We start from the raw sequence: 17,730 nt of genomic DNA, 5'->3' as shown, positions 1-17,730 counted from the left end.
GTAATGCATATCCATTGAAAATTTCATTTCTAAGTCGGCATTTATAAGTCGTCATTTTGTATAAGTCAGCATGCTTTTCTTGGTCCCTTTTCCACCAAACCACAAAAATTCTTTTCTGTAAGTCGGCTTAAAAAAGAAATCGTGCTTCGATATCAGTTTCCTTGCCACAGTTGCCAAGAAGTGTTAAGTGACAAGTCCCACACTGCTTGACTGATGAGGATAATAATCGAGAACAAATTTGCTGAAATTAACCATGGAGGTAGAAATAAGCCACGGTAAATCAAAGCCATTGAATTAGTGCAAGGAATCATAATGTACATACGCAATACATGTGTACGTGTAAGTCGGCAAAATGATGACTGACAGCACAAGTCAACATTTGCGTAAGTCATCATAATTTCTTGGGTCTTGAAAGTGCCAACTTAGCCGGAGTTTACTGTATTATGATAAGAATTGATTATTAGCTAACAGACAGAATGTAATATTCCATGGAAGTGAAGTCAAGTGGACTGAAACATTCCATCTGTCAATGAATGTAATTATTTCATCCACTGTCTAAATAAATACAGAAAGAAAAACTAAATTGTTATATTACCCAGTACTTCAGAATATGTTGTGGCCTTGGAATAGATTGTTTTATTATATCATGGAATAGATATTCTGGTTTGGTGATGCAGGTATGATTTGCATCTCATCTTGAAGAATTGTGCAATGACAAAAAATTGAAAAATTCCAACAACATGACACCAATCACAAAAGAGGTATATAAAAATAAAAAATAATGCACTTGTTTTTTAATAACATTACCTTTTGTCTAACCAAATTTTACCTGTAGCAGTAGTAATACTGGAAGTTGGAGCCTCAGTTGTTGGTGCTGCTGTGGTAGTTGGAGCTGCAGACGTTGGGGTCACAGTAGTTGTTGGGGCTGCACTGGATGGATGTGCAGTGGTGGTTGGAGCTGCGGTAATTGTTGGAGGTGCAGAGGTGGTTGGAGCTGCAGTAGTTGGAAGTGCAGTGGTGGTTGGAGCTTCAGTTGTTGGAGGTGCAGTGCTGATTGGAGCTGCAGTAGTTGGAGGTGCAGTGGTGGTTGGAGCTGCAGTAGTCGGTGGAGGTGCAGTGGTGGTTGGAGCTGCAGTAATTGTTGGAGTTGCAGTGGTGATTGGAGCTTCAGATGTTGGAGGTGCAGTGGTGGTTGGTGCTGCAGTAGTTGGAGGCGCAGGGGTGGTTGGTGCTTCAGTTGTTGGAGGTGCAGTGGTGGTTGGTGCTTCAGATGTTGGAGGTGCAGAGGTGGTTGGTGCTGCAGTAGTTGGAGGGGCAGAGGTGGTTGGAGCTTCAGTTGTTGGAGCTTCAGTAGTTGGATTAGCAGTGGTGGTTGGTGCTTCAGTTGTTGGAGGTGCAGAGCTGGTTGGTGCTGCAGTAGTTGGAGGTGCAGTGGTGGTTGGTGCTTCAGTTGTTGGTGCTTCAGTAGTTGGAGGTCCAGTGGTGGTTGGTGCTTCAGTTGTTGGAGGTGCAGTGGTGGTTGGAGCTTCAGTTGTTGGAGCTTCAGTTGTTGGAGGTGCAGAGGTGGTTGGAGCTGCAGTGGTTGGAGGTGCAGAGGTGGTTGGTGCTGCAGTAGTTGGAGGTGCAGTGGTGGTTGGAGCTTCAGTTGTTTGAGGTGCAGTGGTTATTGGAGGAGCAGTTGTTGGAGGTGCAGTGGTGGTTGGAGCTTCAGTTGTTGGAGGTGCAGAGGTGGTTGGTGCTGCAGTAGTTGGAGGTGCAGTGGTGGGTGGGGCTTCAGTAGTTGGTGCTTCAGTTGTTGGGGGTGCAGTAGTGGTTGGAGCTTCAGTTGTTGGAGCTTCAGTTGTTGGAGGTGCATATGTGGTTGGAGGTGCAGTGGTGGTTGGAGCTGCAGTTGTTGGAGGTGCAGTGGTGGTTGGTGCTTCAGTTGTTGGAGGTGCAGAGGTGGTTGGAGCTGCAGTAGTTGGAGGTGCAGTGGTAGTTGGAGCTTCAGTTGTTAGAGCTTCAGTTGTTGGAGGTGCAGTGGTGGTAGGAGCTTCAGTTGTTGGAGGTGCAGTGGTGGTTGGAGCTGCAGTTGTCGGAGGTGCAGAGGTGGTTGGAGCTGCAGTAGTGGGAGGTGCAGTGGTGGTTGGTGCTTCAGTTGTTGGACGTGCAGTGGTGGTTGGAGCTTCAGTTGTTGGAGGTGCAGAAGTGGTTGGAGCTTCAGTAGTTGGAGGTGCAGTGGTGGTTGGAGCTGCAGTTGTCGGAGGTGCAGAGGTGGTTGGAGCTGCAGTAGTGGGAGGTGCAGTGGTGGTTGGTGCTTCAGTTGTTGGACGTGCAGTGGTGGTTGGAGCTTCAGTTGTTGGAGGTGCAGTGGTGGTCGGAGCTTCAGTTGTTGGAGGTGCAGTGGTGGTTGGAGCTGCAGTTGTCGGAGGTGCAGAGGTGGTTGGAGCTGCAGTAGTGGGAGGTGCAGTGGTGGTTGGTGCTTTAGTTGTTGGAGGTGCAGAGGTGGTTGGAGCTGCAGTAGTGGGAGGTGCAGTGGTGGTTGGTGCTTTAGTTGTTGGAGGTGCAGTGGTGGTTGGAGCTGCAGTTGTCGGAGGTGCAGAGGTGGTTGGAGCTGCAGTAGTGGGAGGTGCAGTGGTGGTTGGTGCTTTAGTTGTTGGAGGTGCAGTGGTGGTTGGAGCTGCAGTTGTTGGAGGTGCAGTGGTGGTTGGAGCTGCAGTGGTAGTTGGAGCTTCAGTGGTTGGAGCTTCAGTTGTTGGAGGTACAGTGGTGGTTGGAGCTGCAGTTGTTGGAGGTGCAGTGGTGGTTGGAGCTGCAGTAGTTGGAGGTGCAGTGGTAGTTGGAGCTTCAGTGGTTGGAGCTTCAGTTGTTGGAGGTACAGTGGTGGTTGGAGCTGCAGTTGTTGGAGGTGCAGTGGTGGTTGGTGCTTCAGTTGTTGGAGGTGCAGTGGTGGTCGGAGCTTCAGTTGTCGGAGGTGCAGTGGTGGTTGGTGCTTCAGTTGTTGGAGGTGCAGTAGTTGGAGGTGCAGTGGTAGTTGGAGCTTCAGTAGTTGGAAGTGCAGTGGTGGTCGGAGCTTCAGTTGTTGGAGGTACAGTGGTGGTTGGTGCTTCAGTTGTTGGAGCTTCAGTTGTTGGAGCTGCAGTAGTTGGAGGTGCAGTGGTAGTTGGAGCTTCAGTTGTTGGAGCTTCAGTTGTTGGAAGTGCGGTGGTGGTCGGAGCTTCAGTTGTTGGAGGTGCAGTAGTGGTTGGAGCTTCAGTTGTCGGAGGTGCAGAGGTGGTTGGAGATGCAGTAGTGGGAGGTGCAGTGGTGGTTGGTGCTTCAGTTGTTGGGGGTGCAGTGGTGGTTGGTGCTTCAGTTGTTGGAGGTGCAGTGGTGGTCGGAGCTTCAGTTGTTGGAGATGCAGTGGTGGTTGGAGCTGCAGTTGTTGGAGGTGCAGTGGTGGTTGGTGCTTCAGTTGTTGGAGCTTCAGTTGTTGGAGGTGCAGTGGTGGTTGGAGCTTCAGTAGTTGGAAGTGCAGTGGTGGTCGGAGCTTCAGTTGTTGGAGGTGCAGAGGTGGTTGGTGCTTCAGTTGTTGGAGCTTCAGTTGTTGGAGGTGCAGTGGTGGTTGGAGCTGCAGTTGTTGGAGGTGCAGTGGTGGTTGGAGCTGCAGTTGTTGGAGGTGCAGTGGCGGTTGGAGCTTCAGTTGTTGGAGGTGCAGAGGTGGTTGGAGCTGCAGTGGTGGTTGGTGCTTCAGTTGTTGGAGGTGCAGTGGTGGTCGGAGCTTCAGTTGTTGGAGGTGCAGTGGTGGTCGGAGCTTCAGTTGTTGGAGGTGCAGAGGTGGTTGGAGCTGCAGTTGTTGGAGGTGCAGTGGTGGTTGGTGCTTCAGTTGTTGGAGCTTCAGTTGTTGGAGGTGCAGTGGTGGTTGGAGCTTCAGTTGTCAGAGTTGCAGAGGTGGTTGGAGCTTCAGTTGTCGGAGGGGGAGTGGTGGTTGGAGCTTCAGTTGTCGGAGGTGCAGAGGTGGTTGGAGCTGCAGTTGTTGGAGGTGCAGTGGCGGTTGGAGCTTCAGTTGTTGGAGGTGCAGAGGTGGTTGGAGCTGCAGTGGTGGTTGGTGCTTCAGTTGTTGGAGGTGCAGTGGTGGTCGGAGCTTCAGTTGTTGGAGGTGCAGTGGTGGTCGGAGCTTCAGTTGTTGGAGGTGCAGAGGTGGTTGGAGCTGCAGTTGTTGGAGGTGCAGTGGTGGTTGGTGCTTCAGTTGTTGGAGCTTCAGTTGTTGGAGGTGCAGTGGTGGTTGGAGCTTCAGTTGTCAGAGTTGCAGAGGTGGTTGGAGCTTCAGTTGTCGGAGGGGGAGTGGTGGTTGGAGCTTCAGTTGTCGGAGGTGCAGAGGTGGTTGGAGCTGCAGTTGTTGGAGGTGCAGTGGCGGTTGGAGCTTCAGTTGTTGGAGGTGCAGAGGAGGTTGGAGCTGCAGTGGTGGTTGGTGCTTCAGTTGTTGGAGGTGCAGTGGTGGTTGGAGCTTCAGTTGTCAGAGTTGCAGAGGTGGTTGGAGCTTCAGTTGTCGGAGGGGGAGTGGTGGTTGGAGCTTCAGTTGTCGGAGGTGCAGAGGTGGTTGGAGCTGCAGTTGTTGGAGGTGCAGTGGCGGGTGGAGCTTCAGTTGTTGGAGGTGCAGAGGAGGTTGGAGCTGCAGTGGTGGTTGGTGCTTCAGTTGTTGGAGGTGCAGTGGTGGTTGGAGCTTCAGTTGTCAGAGTTGCAGAGGTGGTTGGAGCTTCAGTTGTTGGAGCTTCAGTTGTTGGAGGTGCAGAGGTGGTTGGAAGTGCAGTGGTGGTTGGAGGTGCAGTGGTGGTTGGAGCTTCAGTTGTTGGAGGTGCAATGGTTGGTGTGGTGGTGGTTGGAGCTTCAGTTGTCGGAGGTGAAGTGGTGGTTGGAGCTCCAGTTGTTGGAGCTACAGTGGTGGTTGGAGCGGTAGTGGTTGTTGGCGCTACAGTTGTTGGAGGTTGAGTAGTTGTTGGAGATGCAGTGGTTATTGGAGGAGCAGTTGTTGGCGCCAATGTGATAAGCGGCGTTGTTATCCTTACAGGTGTGGTAGTGACGAATGGTGATGTTGTCTTGAACAGCGTAGTTGTTGGTATAGTTGTCATAATGGGAGTTACAGTTTTTACAGGAGTTGTTATGATTGAAGTCTTTACTGGTGTTGTTGCTCTGATGGTGGTAGTTCTACTAGGTGAGGTTGTTTTCACAGGAGTTGTTGTGTGCCTTGTTACTACAGTGGTTGTAACTCCTGCAACAATATGGAAAATTTCATTTAAAAGCAAGTGACATGCATACATTTGCAAAAAGTCAAAAATCTGTCATGTACTAAAACTATTTCCCTATCAGAAATATCCTTAATCCAAGCTTTGAGGAAATTAACATGGTCTAAAAAACATTTGGAAAACAAGCTGACCTTTTTGTTGCTTTCTTTAAATCTGAAATTCATATTGCTTTTTACTTCGATGAGTCAACATATTTGGTTGAAAAATTCTTGTTTAACATCGATTTAGGGAATGGGGAAAGTATTAATAATCAGTATTTTGTGTATGTAAAAAATGTGTAAGAAGCACTTTTCATAAAGTGAGTCACTGTATTTTAGGCCAAGTGGAGTCTGTGCCAGGAATGTTAAATGATCAAAGGTTTGTGGCAAAGAAATTCCTGAACTCAATATGTTGGGGAAAAATACCTGGAGTTACAGTACATCCTGGAATAGGTCTACACTTCAAATGGTAACCGCCAGAAGTGCTACCTGGAAGCAGCTCACATGTGCAATTTTTGCATCCTTCCACGACCGACTCTCCGGGCTGCAATAAAACAGAAAGAGGCCACAGATTCAGACAATTTTCTTTATTTCTGCAAGAAACATGAATAATAGTATTAAGTTTGAATGACACTTTAAAAGATGCAGTCTTAACCCCTTCGCGCCGGGATGCGGAGAGAGCCGCCGTACAAATCGAGATCCTCAGCCCGCTTTTCAGCTATTATTCTCGGCCAACGCTTGAGCGAACACGGTGAAAGAAGGCAGACCCTGGCTCTTGTATATATGGTAATTGGTCTTTGTGCATAGCCCAGAAATGAAAAAAACGATTTTGCACTTTGAAAAGAGGCAACGGGAATGTGGAAGGGTGAGTAGAGCCACATGCCACTGAACAATCAGCCTTTTCACCCAGTAACTCAAAGCGTGCAGAGCACGCAGGGCCACAAACCGAGACTTTGCGGTTTGGCAGGTAGCCTTCGTGGCCAAGTGAGGCTGGAATTCTTGGAGTTGGCTTTCGGGAAGAAATTCCCGTAGTCGAGGGGTTAACTTGTATTTGTTCCCGAAGCTTTCACCATAAAGCCTTTTGCTTTTTGGACTCAATTCTTCAATAAAATGCAACTTTTGGCATGAAATATTTGAGGTGGGCCACTTACAACAAAATTTCCTTCAATTTTCATATTAGAATTTTGCACTAAACTACAGAGATGCATGTATCTTCCGCTGAAAACTCATTACGTGCAAAATACTCTACCTCAGATGCACAACCGAATGGAAAGGGAAAACTTCTAAGAAAGATAGACAATAACCATAAAAAGATACATTAAAAATTAGACTAAGGAAAAATACTAGCTAGGGGTAGCCTCAGTACCTGAAGGGTCAGTGTGTCATTGTAGGGGCAGGGTCCTGGAGGACGACACGGTTTTTCAATCTCCACACACATGTAGGTTTCCCACGTGAAACCGATGACGTACACCAGGGACTTTTCGTCTGCGAGGTTATTGTAGTCCCGGTAGTAGCCCTCGCTGCAGTTACAATCCTTGTAATAATTAGGTATGGTGAACCCACCCGTGGGCCGAGGGACAAACGGTGAGCAAAAGATGTTGACAAAAAAGGGAGGGGATCCGTTACTTGACCAGTAGTAATCCAAAGTCTGTTTCTCACATGGAATCACAGGTTGTCCGTAACACTCATCATCACAAGCTGTTCAAGAGGAAATGAGAAGTGCAGTATATAGCTTTGAATGGTAGATTGAAATCAAGAAGATGTTAGAAATGAAAATAAACCTTTGAAAATACAGTGCAGTTGTTAAATTAAATTACTAAATGTGACCTTCTCTGCAAAAAAGGGTATTAAGTCATGCAATGCCAAAACACGTAATGGCCTGTTCTATTTGTTCTATTTAGATTTATGACTGTAAACATGGATACTGATGAATAAAGATGAAATTCTGATCATTCAGCAAAAAATCCTATACAGCATTGTGTTTCCAAGTGTTACACTTAATGAGCTTTTTCTTGAAAAGGGCTTTTATTTAATCTGACAATGTTGATATACAAATGTCTATATATCTCACGAACACAGTGCACTACAGGGGTCATTCATATATCAAATTTTAGCTATTGATGTACAAAATCCAGCCATATCAAAAATTAAAACCTGAATCTGGCAACTAAGTATTCATTTTTCTAGAGCTGGTCACAAATAAATTATTTTTAGAGGCACTTTGTGGCAAATTACCAACCTTAAGGGAGATGAACAACATTTAAGGAAGCATTTCAGGGTTTCCCTAACATTTTAGTACCAGGGACAGACCACATTTTTCCCTTTTTTTCGGAAAATTTGCTTGTTCCGGGTCATGCCAAAGGATTTACGAAGTTTGGTTGGGTTTGATGGATTTGTTTTTAGAGTTCAAAAGTGCCAAAGTCTCTACATAAGCCTATGGGAATGTTGACCGAAGTTGTTACCACTGAAGTTAATAAAAAATTACATTAAGACTGCACAATACATATGCAACCTGATTTGAATGACTATGGGTTATGCAAGGAAACATTATGAAAAGCATCCAATTATCAATTTGCTTCTGGATCATAACGATAAAATCACATGAAAATATTTTATTTGGAAATATATTAAAACAGTAATTAAAACTTTGTTTTTATTTTTTTGGGTGACTCCTATTTTTTTCAAGGCTGTAATCACAAAACCCAAAATTTCTTTAAAATTACTTTCACCAGGAATGAAGTTATTCCAAATAGGTAAGAAACAAAATTAGTGTCTGTTCTTTCAACAATGAAAGTGTATGGTATTAGTGAAACCAATAAGCACAGACTCATTGTACACTAAACAATAAAACATCCTTGTTTATAGAGACTGCTGAAGGCAATAACTTGCTGATCTTCCTGTTCGAAGAAGGAAAGCTCCACTATTTAAGCAAGAAAAATCATTAGTTACAAAGTAGGAGAGAATTTTACAAGAATATAAAAAGCCGATTGTCATTTGGTAGGAAATATAAAATGGACATAACTTACGTGGCCGAATAATGGGGGATGTTGGGAGAATGGTGCCTGGTGTTGTGGTTGGCGGTGGAATCACTGTAAAACGTAATTGCAATAAAACAGATAAATATTATATTCTCTTATCTGCAGAAATGTTAACAATAGCAATTTCCCAGTTTGAATCTAGAAAGTAAGCAGACTATCCATTTTAACTTTTCAAGTTTAGCATTATGCATGTGCAAACATAGTGTGGTGGTGTGGAGGTATTATTAGAAACAGCCTGTACCTGTGGTGGTTGGTGCACTGGTGGTAGTGGGGGGTTTGGCCGTTGTTGTCTCTGCTGTTTTAAACAAATACATGAAATCGATAATCAGAATCAGAAAGGATGTTGCAAATGAAGTCAGAGAATTTAGAAAAGGAGGGCGCTACATTGACTTGTGTCAACTTAAAACCTTCATGTGTGATGTTCGTTCTACACTCTGTGCCAAAGTCTGGATAGCTTAGTGCTTCTTGGGTGCAGGTCTACTGCAAGACTTGAACTCACCCGTTGTTGTAAGTGTGCAGTTAGGGAGAGTTCCATCCACAACACAAACCAGCTTGAATCCTGCTACGACTTGCACACATGTACAGATTTCACAATCCCCTCTGATGAAACTGTCGCCCACCTATGTATCAGACAGTGTTAACAGTTGTTACATCTCAGTAAGAATTTGGTTAAAGGGTGCAAACGTTTACGTCCCTGGTTTGCTGCCTTGATGTCCATGACTGCAGTATGAATGAAATGACCGAAAAAAATTACATAGTTGCTGCGAATCAAATCATGCACGCAAATAAGGATGCAAAAATTGTTTGATATGCATTTTCTCTGAGGTAACATTAACATTCGTATAGGGTTCTATAAAAGGGATGAAAGTAACTTTTTCTGTTACTTGAAACAGCTTTAAAATGCACCTTAAAAAACACACCATGTTAACAGAGTGTCTGGCAAAGTGGCAGAGAGCATAACAGGCCCGACTCAACTGCTACAGCAAGTTACTTTCTCAGGAATGACTACTTACGTCTTTAGGGTTCAAGTCTGGCTTACCCCATAATGTTTTCCTGTCTCTTCATCCTTGCAGTCACAGGGCCTCTCTGGTTTCAAACACATTGATGTGCCATAGTTGAACAGAAATTTATCATTAAACTCCTCCCCATCTTTATAGTAGCCCTCTTTACACTCGCAGTCCTCATCGACTTGTCCGAAAATAGGATTGCAGAAGAAATTTTCCTCAAATGGTGGGGGGCCTCCAAAGTAGTACTGGCTGTCTTCGCAGGGTATCTCAGGAGCATGGCAATGATCTGGGCAGGCTGAAATGGTACAAAGACAACAGATACTTTCCTCGCATAGAATAGACTGGGATATAGAATGATAATAACAAAAGAACACAACTTAAAAACCTAAGAAAGCTGAGCAGACCGTTTCTTTCTCATAAATGGGCAAAAAAGGTGAACAGCCCAAGGAAAGTGTGCAGGGGTGTCGCAATGTCATTTTTTCTTTAATTGCATTCTTTTTTTCCTCATAAAAATCCCCTAAAATAATAAAAATCATCAAGGCTATTGTTTTTTGGTCTAAGTGGGCATATTTCAATGTTACTTTAGCGTATTCAAAAAAATTTCATCAGCCAGCTTGAGGAATGCATTTTACTTCAATGGGATGACAGAAGTATGCAGTATTTTCAACACTTTTTCAGCACACTGAATATTCTTGAACGGCTTTTGCTGTGACTGGAAAATGAGTCTAATACATGAAATATGAACTAAGTGTGAATTACTCTCGCAACAGTAACAGAAAGCATTCTTCCTGAAAATGCCCATATGGTTTTTAAAAGCTATGGGCACTTGTGTTCCGTGGGCCCTCCACTGCCCTAAGTATAGTTACTAATTTCATGGCATTGGTAAGCAGTGGAGCCTTACATTTCGTGCTGAGCTGTGTGAAGCTATTTTAATGTCTACTGTAGTTTGAAACATCCCGAAAATCAAAATTTCAGTGAAAGATGCTAAAACTTTTAAAAACTTTTCTGATTTTTGTGTGGTTTTGTTCTGTGGCCAACAGTGGTATTTTCAAAGGCCCTAAATTTCTTCTACTTCCCTAATTTTGTAGGCCTATAATCAGGCCATAAATTAAACACTAGACAAAAGTGAAAAAAGAGACATTACTTGTTTTGCCACGGGTTGTGACCATAGGTGTTGTGGTTGGCGGCAGTGTGGTGGTTTTTACGGTAGTTGGCGGTTCGGTTGGTGCTGGTGTCAAAGCAGAAAAAAATGTTTTCATAATATGTCATTGGAAAGGAGAATGAATATGTACATCCATTATTGGAAATTACCTTGCTCTATGACCTGCTGGAAAGCATATTTCTCAAAAAGAAAGAGGCTATTTTGTTCCCTCTATCTACATAGATTGTCATGGGACTGATGCCAAAATAGTCTTAGAAAGTGTGTCCATTTCAGACGAAAAAAGCACTAAGGAAACAGATGGGGTTAACAGAGAGCTTTTATTGAGTGCCCCAAACATCTGTGTTTCCAGTGAAAAACATAAAGAAACACTTACGACAGTAAGGACAGCAGACGTGTGGATCTTCGATCGGCTATTAGAATAAGAAGACATGTGTAAGCATTTTGTAGACTGTCCATGTGATATGTTAGTCTCTTCTTTAATGTACAACATATTTGACATCTCTTTGGGGTAAGTGTATTAAAAACTGCAGGTTTTAACAGCCAACTGAGGGTGCTGTCACTGTGGTGTCATCTGGAGAAAAGACTTTAAATGGCTAAACCGAAAGTTACTTCCTCATTGAAAACATTTCTGAAATCTGGTAGCTCATTGGCTTCTTGGCATGTACTGTTCAATACACAACCATGACTCTGCAAGGAAAAACAAATTGTGGAAGATTCCAGCAGTGTTTGTGCCAAAATCAATGCAACATTGCAGTTCTCTCTGTCGATTGACATCTCTGTGTTATTCTTGAATATGGATCTTTCCATTAACATAGAAAACCAAAAAGGTGGTCAGATACAAGTCAAAAATAAGAAAACAAATATATGAAGTAACTGAAATGTGCACTTTCAAGGACACTTATGGAGTACGAAACCAGAAAAATGTCAAGAAATGTGTCTGTTAGTAGTTGAGAGAAGAAAGGAAAGTGACGCTGAACTCACGTGGCTACATGGCAGCGGTGGGCATATGAATTCCTTACAAATTACATTGCCATTCTCTTTGCACTCGCACTGCATACATTTTTCAGGGTACCATATTTCGCCAGGCTGTGGGAGTGTACACAAAACATAAACCTCACTTAAACAAATTGTCTTCAGGGAACTGAACATCCCACCACCTAGAGAAAAAAAACAGTCTTTTTGTGTCATAAATTTCTGAGAACTGAAAAAAAAGTACATGTATACCTAAATGTCAGAAAATTGGTATGCTCCAAACTTCGAACTGCTAATAAAATGCACCACAACAGCACAGAGAATGTTTGCTGTGAGATATATCAAGGGCATGCATAGCATATATAGTGGGTAGGCCTTCACTCTGTTGAGGGTAAGATTTCTTTTTCAGGAAAGTTAAGTCTGATAAGTTGCGAGAATTTAAATACCATGCTGGGTAGGCAGTCACTGCATTAAGGGGACATTCTTATACAAGGAAAGTCAAGATTATGTTGAAGGAATGCAAAATTTATCAATAAAATGTTTTGGGTCAATATAACAGCTACCTTTTCAATGCCCCCAAAACCACAGAACAGGGATGTGAAGGTAGGCCCCGTTGCATCATTGGGAAGTTTTTATTGATGGGCATAGTGTATTGATTAGTGTACATGTATATGCCCCAAATTATGGAACTCTAAGGGGACAAGCTCTATTGTTAGGGAAATGTGAACCGAGTTGTGGGGACATTTCTGAGTCCCCACAATGTTTTCGGTCCCCACAAAATAGGTGAAATATCAAGTGTACGTCCCCACAACTATGGTGCGGGAGTGTGCGTAAAACCATGATTACATTGCCACTAGTTCCAAAATGTCAGAATCTTTTGTTGACAAAAAGTTCAGACAAAACTTAATAGCGTTACCTCTCTGTACTCCCAATAATTGTCGCCTTCATACTGACAACGATCTGCAATAAAATTAAAACTGAATGAAAATGAAATGAAATTAAAGTAACTCAAATTACCAAATTTGCTGCCAAGTTGGATCATCTTCAACAGATGATCTCCACAAACATTTACTTAACGCCAGTAACAGTAGCATACAAATGTTAATAACAATGGAAACAATTAATGCCTTGAATTGATGGCCTATTTTGTTAGCTTAGTGAATGTTTATTGGTATTTTTAAGTTCTAACATTTTTATTAACTTAATTTTTTACATTTCTATTTTATATTGTGTGTTTGAAATTCAGTTTTTTGTATTTCTAATCAAGTGCAAACTGAGGAGAATTTGATGTTGATATGAAGAACAAATTAATTGAAACTGCAATCATGTACACTTTTCCAATGAGATGAAGCTTAATACAGCTACCATTGTAAGGATGCCTCTTTATTCTCCTGATTTTTTTATAGATCGTTACAGCCAGATTATCAATTCAGTGGTTGATGTAGAACAGAACATACCTTTGGGAACGCAGTGACAGCATCTTTCATCGTGTGGTTTTTCATTTACTAGCTCTTCCTAAAATACAACCACAGAAATGGAACAAACATCCTAGGTATCATCATAGTGAAAAACAGATTGCTGGTTGTGAGCAAAGTGAAGGGGAAAAGAACACTTTGCCACATGTGCTAAAAGTTTGCCATGGTCTGGCCATTCCAGTTGCTGAGGTGTTTACTGGGTCACTAAGTATCACATAAAATGTAATTTCACGGAATAAAAAGAACTCGTCTGAAAGCAAGTTAATAAGATAAATCTGGCAAGGGCGCTATTGTTATGTTAATGCTTCATCAATTAAGCATTTCCAACCTCCCAGAGAGAAGGACCATGTTGAATACTAATTCTGAAGTTTGAAGGCAAATCAATTTACTAACAATACATAAACAAAGCATGAGCTTTTGCTAAAAAGAGAAAAACTATGGCTGCAACACAGACATTTCTTTCACAGACTAATCCACTCTGACTGGAAGTCCCCTCCTCAATGGCAAAGAATGGACATGCTGGTGTGGAAAATTTCAACTTTGCCATGACACACAAGTGAAGACTATGCATTTTGACAGAACTTGGGCAAGCATGTTCAGCGCACTCTGTGCCAAATGCACATGAACCTGCAGGTGAGAGTGGTGTTTTCCTACCAGAGGGACATCACTCCTGTAGGTAAAAAGCTATTCAAATGATGAACTGCAACAAAGGCCTTTGTCACAATTCATTACCCTGTTGCTTGCTGGTATCCTAAAAAGTCTTGTGTCTGGTCTTGTGATGGTCTCAACAATAATTTTTTTTCTCTTCTTCCTGCAAGAAGCAGATAGCTAAAATCCAGATATCTGTCTACATCTCCTGTAACTTGTGTCTGTCCTTAATGATCAGTGTACTGTACTGTAAACAGAAACACCAACTTGGCAATTGTTTCTGCAATAAAGCAGTTCCATATGACTGCTCATCACTGGAGACTATTCAGTGATACTGTTTGTGTCTCTCCTTCTGTCGAAAGCCTACTCTAGTAGGGCGTCTCCAGGACTTGGGTGGGGGGGGCTGAAATGGAGATTTTCCTTAGAATGACTTGATCATCTGAGAGAGATGATCCTCTATCTCCCACTCCTCTTTTCACAGAGACGTGGAAGAACTGGTTCTAAAATGCTGGCATTTTCAAGTCTATGTCTCCTTGAGGGCAATTGGCTGTGCCCCCCCCCCACTGGATACACCCTTCCCTACTTGGACTAGTCTGAGCAGTTAATACTTACATCATCATCGCAATCACCCGGCTTCAGAGGGCAAATTTCACCACAGCTTACTAAGCAGAGATCTTTGTCAATCCACTTACACAGGACACACTCAGTTTTATTCCAGTGGTCTTCATCCTGTTTAGAATGATGAAAAATTGTTACATGAAACAAAAACATGCTTAGCATTTGGGTATTTAAAAAAAAAGTGGCTTATTGCTGTTCATTTTTATTTTCAACGTGATTGCCATTGTCTTTTTTTTAATTTAATGGTTAGTGTTTCCACCATTCACAGACACAAAAATTAAAGTGGCATGTCAAGTAAGAGAACTGAACATATTTGAAAAGGTTTTTACAAGTTTACTTAATCAGTGTGTAACTTTGAACTTTTCCACCTCAGGTTTCCCTTCCTCAGGTAAAATAAAAAAGGAAAAAAAAACTCAAAAAGGAAGTGGATGGGGTTACCTTGCCTAACACTACCACCATCTCTGAAACATTCTATAATCCTACAAATCCTTTCCTCAAGAAAGAGAAACTCAGTTACTCATTTGTGTAATACCAATACCAATACCTTAGGCTCCACAGACATTATTAAAAATTCTCTAAATTATGATAGAAGTATTCTTTGATACAATTTTCACACTAATGCAGCTCTTCTCCAGTGTATGAAAACCAATAATTTGAAATCTTTTGGGGGTTAAACGTTAAAGTACTTATTTTAAACATTTAAACGGATGACTACTTTTCTTTTCTACTTCTCAGGGCACTGTGATGTCAATAAGGGAAGGCACTGCAACAGTTTCTAAGCTTTTCTGTTCAAATTTTGAACCCATATTTTGCTCATTTCCAAAAGATGGTTGCTCTCAGAAGGGAAAAATGTAAAAAATTCCTGCATTTTTTAATTCCACAAATCAATGCAACATGGAGGGTTCTCCCTGGAATGACATCAAAGTTTTGCTCTTGAATATGAAATTAGACACAAGCATGAAAACAAAAATGGCACCAAAGTACAACAGAAAAGAAAAATAACTGATAATACGGTTAACTCAAACAACAAAGGTACATTTTAAAGGATTGTGGCAAAAGATTGTGTCGTAGAGAACCTTGAAACACAAGAAGGAGGACTTCCAAATAAAGCACTCAAGATAACCTTATGATCCTCATAGTCGTCGCAAGGGCACTCAGGAACACAGCGTTCTTTGTCCCAGTACTGTCCTGGTGGGCAACTACATGCCGGGATACAGAGTGGGGACCCAGGCTCAGGGCATTCCTTAGGTTCTGTGTCCTCACAGGTTCGAAGACAGGCACATGGCTCATACTCCAGTGGGTCACAATCTGACATGTGCAACAACAAATAATAGTCATTTCTTCATTTACAAATAGCAACTTATGTACAATTCTGTTCCAATGCACTGTAGCAGCATGAGTGCCAACAGTCACTCTTGTGCATGTGTTTTCTATATGGAACACAAACATACAAAGCTTTGGTGTGTATACGGCTGGTTGCCCGCAAACTATGACACTGGCTCTTTTGTGCCAATCTTCTTCACTGCAGCTGGTTTACTGCACAATTATGCACATGAGACAATGACACACACTTGTTGGACAACACAAAAGTGCAATCTGATATTCCTGTGAGGGATAGTTGGTGCAGTGCACTATATAGCACAGCTGTGCATCTTTGTGCGGCTTACCAACTAACCCAAAGTGTGAGTTCAGCATAGGAGTGTTAAGCTCCAATGTGGTCCAGCCAAATGCATGTAAAGGTGCCTTGGGCAGCTGTCAAATCATCCGCATCTGCCCAAGGAGCACAGCCAAATAACTGAGGGAATGAGTTTTATTCAGAGTGAGATAAACGGAGAGCACAGAGAAATAATCTTATAGTTAATTGATTCTTGTTAATCTATTCTATGTGATGTGATTTTTATGTGATTGAATTGTACAGATTTTTTCAGTAGTATAATTTTCAAATGATTTTTAAAAAAATGTTTTGTTAATAGTTTTATTATCATTAAATAATAATAATTTGTATCTATGTGAAATTGAATAAGATATATGTTTTTATACTCAAGCTTAACACTGAGAGATGGCCCATTAAAAATTATCTCCTTTTTTAACAAAGAAGATAATTTTTAATCTAATAGAAGACATGGCCACCATATGGAAATAACGCTAGTTCTATTATTATTATAAGATGTATCATGCCAAACATTTCGAAGATGTGCAATTTTTAGTAGCAATCAAGGATATGTTCCTATTGGATCAATATAATCCTAGATTCATGAAAGTCAAACAGTAGAGAGCATTGACCCATTTTGATTGAATGGCATCAATGCAGGCTGTGAAATATTGTCTAATTACAAAATGGACGCAGGATGCTATGCACAAAATCTGAGACAAACAATTTCAAGCTCAACATCCAAAATTCAGTAGGACTGTCAAAAGGGCATGAAAATGACCATATTAAGGTCAATTGCTTGGCAAATTTGTGTTGTTAAGCAAAAATGATGTAAGAACTATTTCCAACAAAAGCATTTCCAAAAATAGGTATGTTTTTATGAGTAAATCTATACGCTAAACAGTTTTATGAGACTTCCTCCTTACTTTTAAGGGGCCTAGAAATGAGTTTTTCTAACAGGTGCTTTTTGCGCAAACATTATATTCCTCTTCTTTGTATGAAAAATATTTGATATGCCTTTGGGATTAAATGTATAAACATGTGTCTTTATAAAAACGACACTGTGCTGTTTGTCAACTTCACAGGTTACTCTATTAAAATTGTAAAACCAAATTTGCTCTTTGACAGCATTTCACTGATTTGTAACAAGTAAGAACTGCAACAGGAAGACGGCTTTCTGGAAATTTATCAGTTTATAAGGAGAATCTCTGTTTAGTTAAAGACAAGAGCATCATAAAGTTAAATATGACAAATTCCAGTACTTTTCTGTACACAATACGGGCATTTCACAATAGTGTGTGCCTCCAAGAGTTTGCGATGCACTGGCCAATCAAAATGCGCAAAATCTGTTGACCCAATGCGCGCATTTGGAGATAATCGACAGATATTCCACGCTGTGATTGACCAACGTGTTGCAAACTCTTGGAGGCACACAATTGTGAATTGGCCTTATAGATGTAACATTGAGGGTTTTTCTAAAGGATGAAATAACAGTTTTGCTCATGAATGTGGAAATACTCATTAGCATTATCCAAAAAGGTATCACAATGCTTCTTAAATCAGTGAACAAATTCAAATTTGAAATTAGTTTAGAGGCATTTTCATGGGTTTATTGAAGAACGTTTCTTTACACAGACCCTTTAAAATAATAGTCAACCTACTTGGTGTTGTGACTTGCACTCTGGTGGTGACTTGAGGTGTTGCTGTGATTACAGTTGTTGCTCTCTTGGTTGTTACTGGTGGAGCTGTTGGGCTGCTTGTCATGATTTCGGTGATGGTTGTTTCAGTCGTCATTGTGGCTGCTGTCGGAGCTGAGCATGTTAAGGAGACATGAGAAAAACTGAAACTTTAGATTTTGTCTCAACTTTTACTCCCTTTGATAAATGCGTTTGGATTATTGTCAAATGAAGGCGACATTAC

The 17,730-nt window shown here is 41.8% G+C and overlaps 1 protein-coding gene across 6 annotated transcripts in view; it reads right to left on the bottom strand.

The window, feature by feature from the left end:
- The window catches only part of LOC110989244 (uncharacterized), a 119,522-nt gene that overhangs the window by 18,686 nt on the left and 83,106 nt on the right, over positions 1 to 17,730 (bottom strand). For all 6 annotated transcript variants that reach the window (XM_087147999.1, XM_087148004.1, XM_087148000.1 and 3 more), the window contains 15 exons: positions 17,472 to 17,621; positions 15,283 to 15,467; positions 14,154 to 14,270; positions 12,876 to 12,933; positions 12,335 to 12,378; positions 11,428 to 11,532; positions 10,820 to 10,856; positions 10,429 to 10,512; positions 9,317 to 9,579; positions 8,777 to 8,897; positions 8,519 to 8,572; positions 8,266 to 8,328; positions 6,606 to 6,937; positions 5,666 to 5,783; positions 830 to 5,227 (listed from right to left, as the gene is read on the bottom strand). In XM_087147999.1, coding sequence (XP_087004125.1) covers positions 830 to 5,227; positions 5,666 to 5,783; positions 6,606 to 6,937; positions 8,266 to 8,328; positions 8,519 to 8,572; positions 8,777 to 8,897; positions 9,317 to 9,579; positions 10,429 to 10,512; positions 10,820 to 10,856; positions 11,428 to 11,532; positions 12,335 to 12,378; positions 12,876 to 12,933; positions 14,154 to 14,270; positions 15,283 to 15,467; positions 17,472 to 17,621 — 6,129 coding nt within the window. The remainder of the gene's footprint in view (positions 1 to 829; positions 5,228 to 5,665; positions 5,784 to 6,605; positions 6,938 to 8,265; positions 8,329 to 8,518; positions 8,573 to 8,776; positions 8,898 to 9,316; positions 9,580 to 10,428; positions 10,513 to 10,819; positions 10,857 to 11,427; positions 11,533 to 12,334; positions 12,379 to 12,875; positions 12,934 to 14,153; positions 14,271 to 15,282; positions 15,468 to 17,471; positions 17,622 to 17,730) is intronic.

Source organism: Acanthaster planci, linkage group LG17 (genome assembly GCF_054643075.1).
Source record: "Acanthaster planci isolate LZ-2023a linkage group LG17, COTS_SCS, whole genome shotgun sequence".
Classification (NCBI taxonomy): domain Eukaryota; kingdom Metazoa; phylum Echinodermata; class Asteroidea; order Valvatida; family Acanthasteridae; genus Acanthaster; species Acanthaster planci.
Note: the sequence above shows the minus strand (reverse complement) of the source record. Positions and strands in the feature narration are given on the sequence as shown.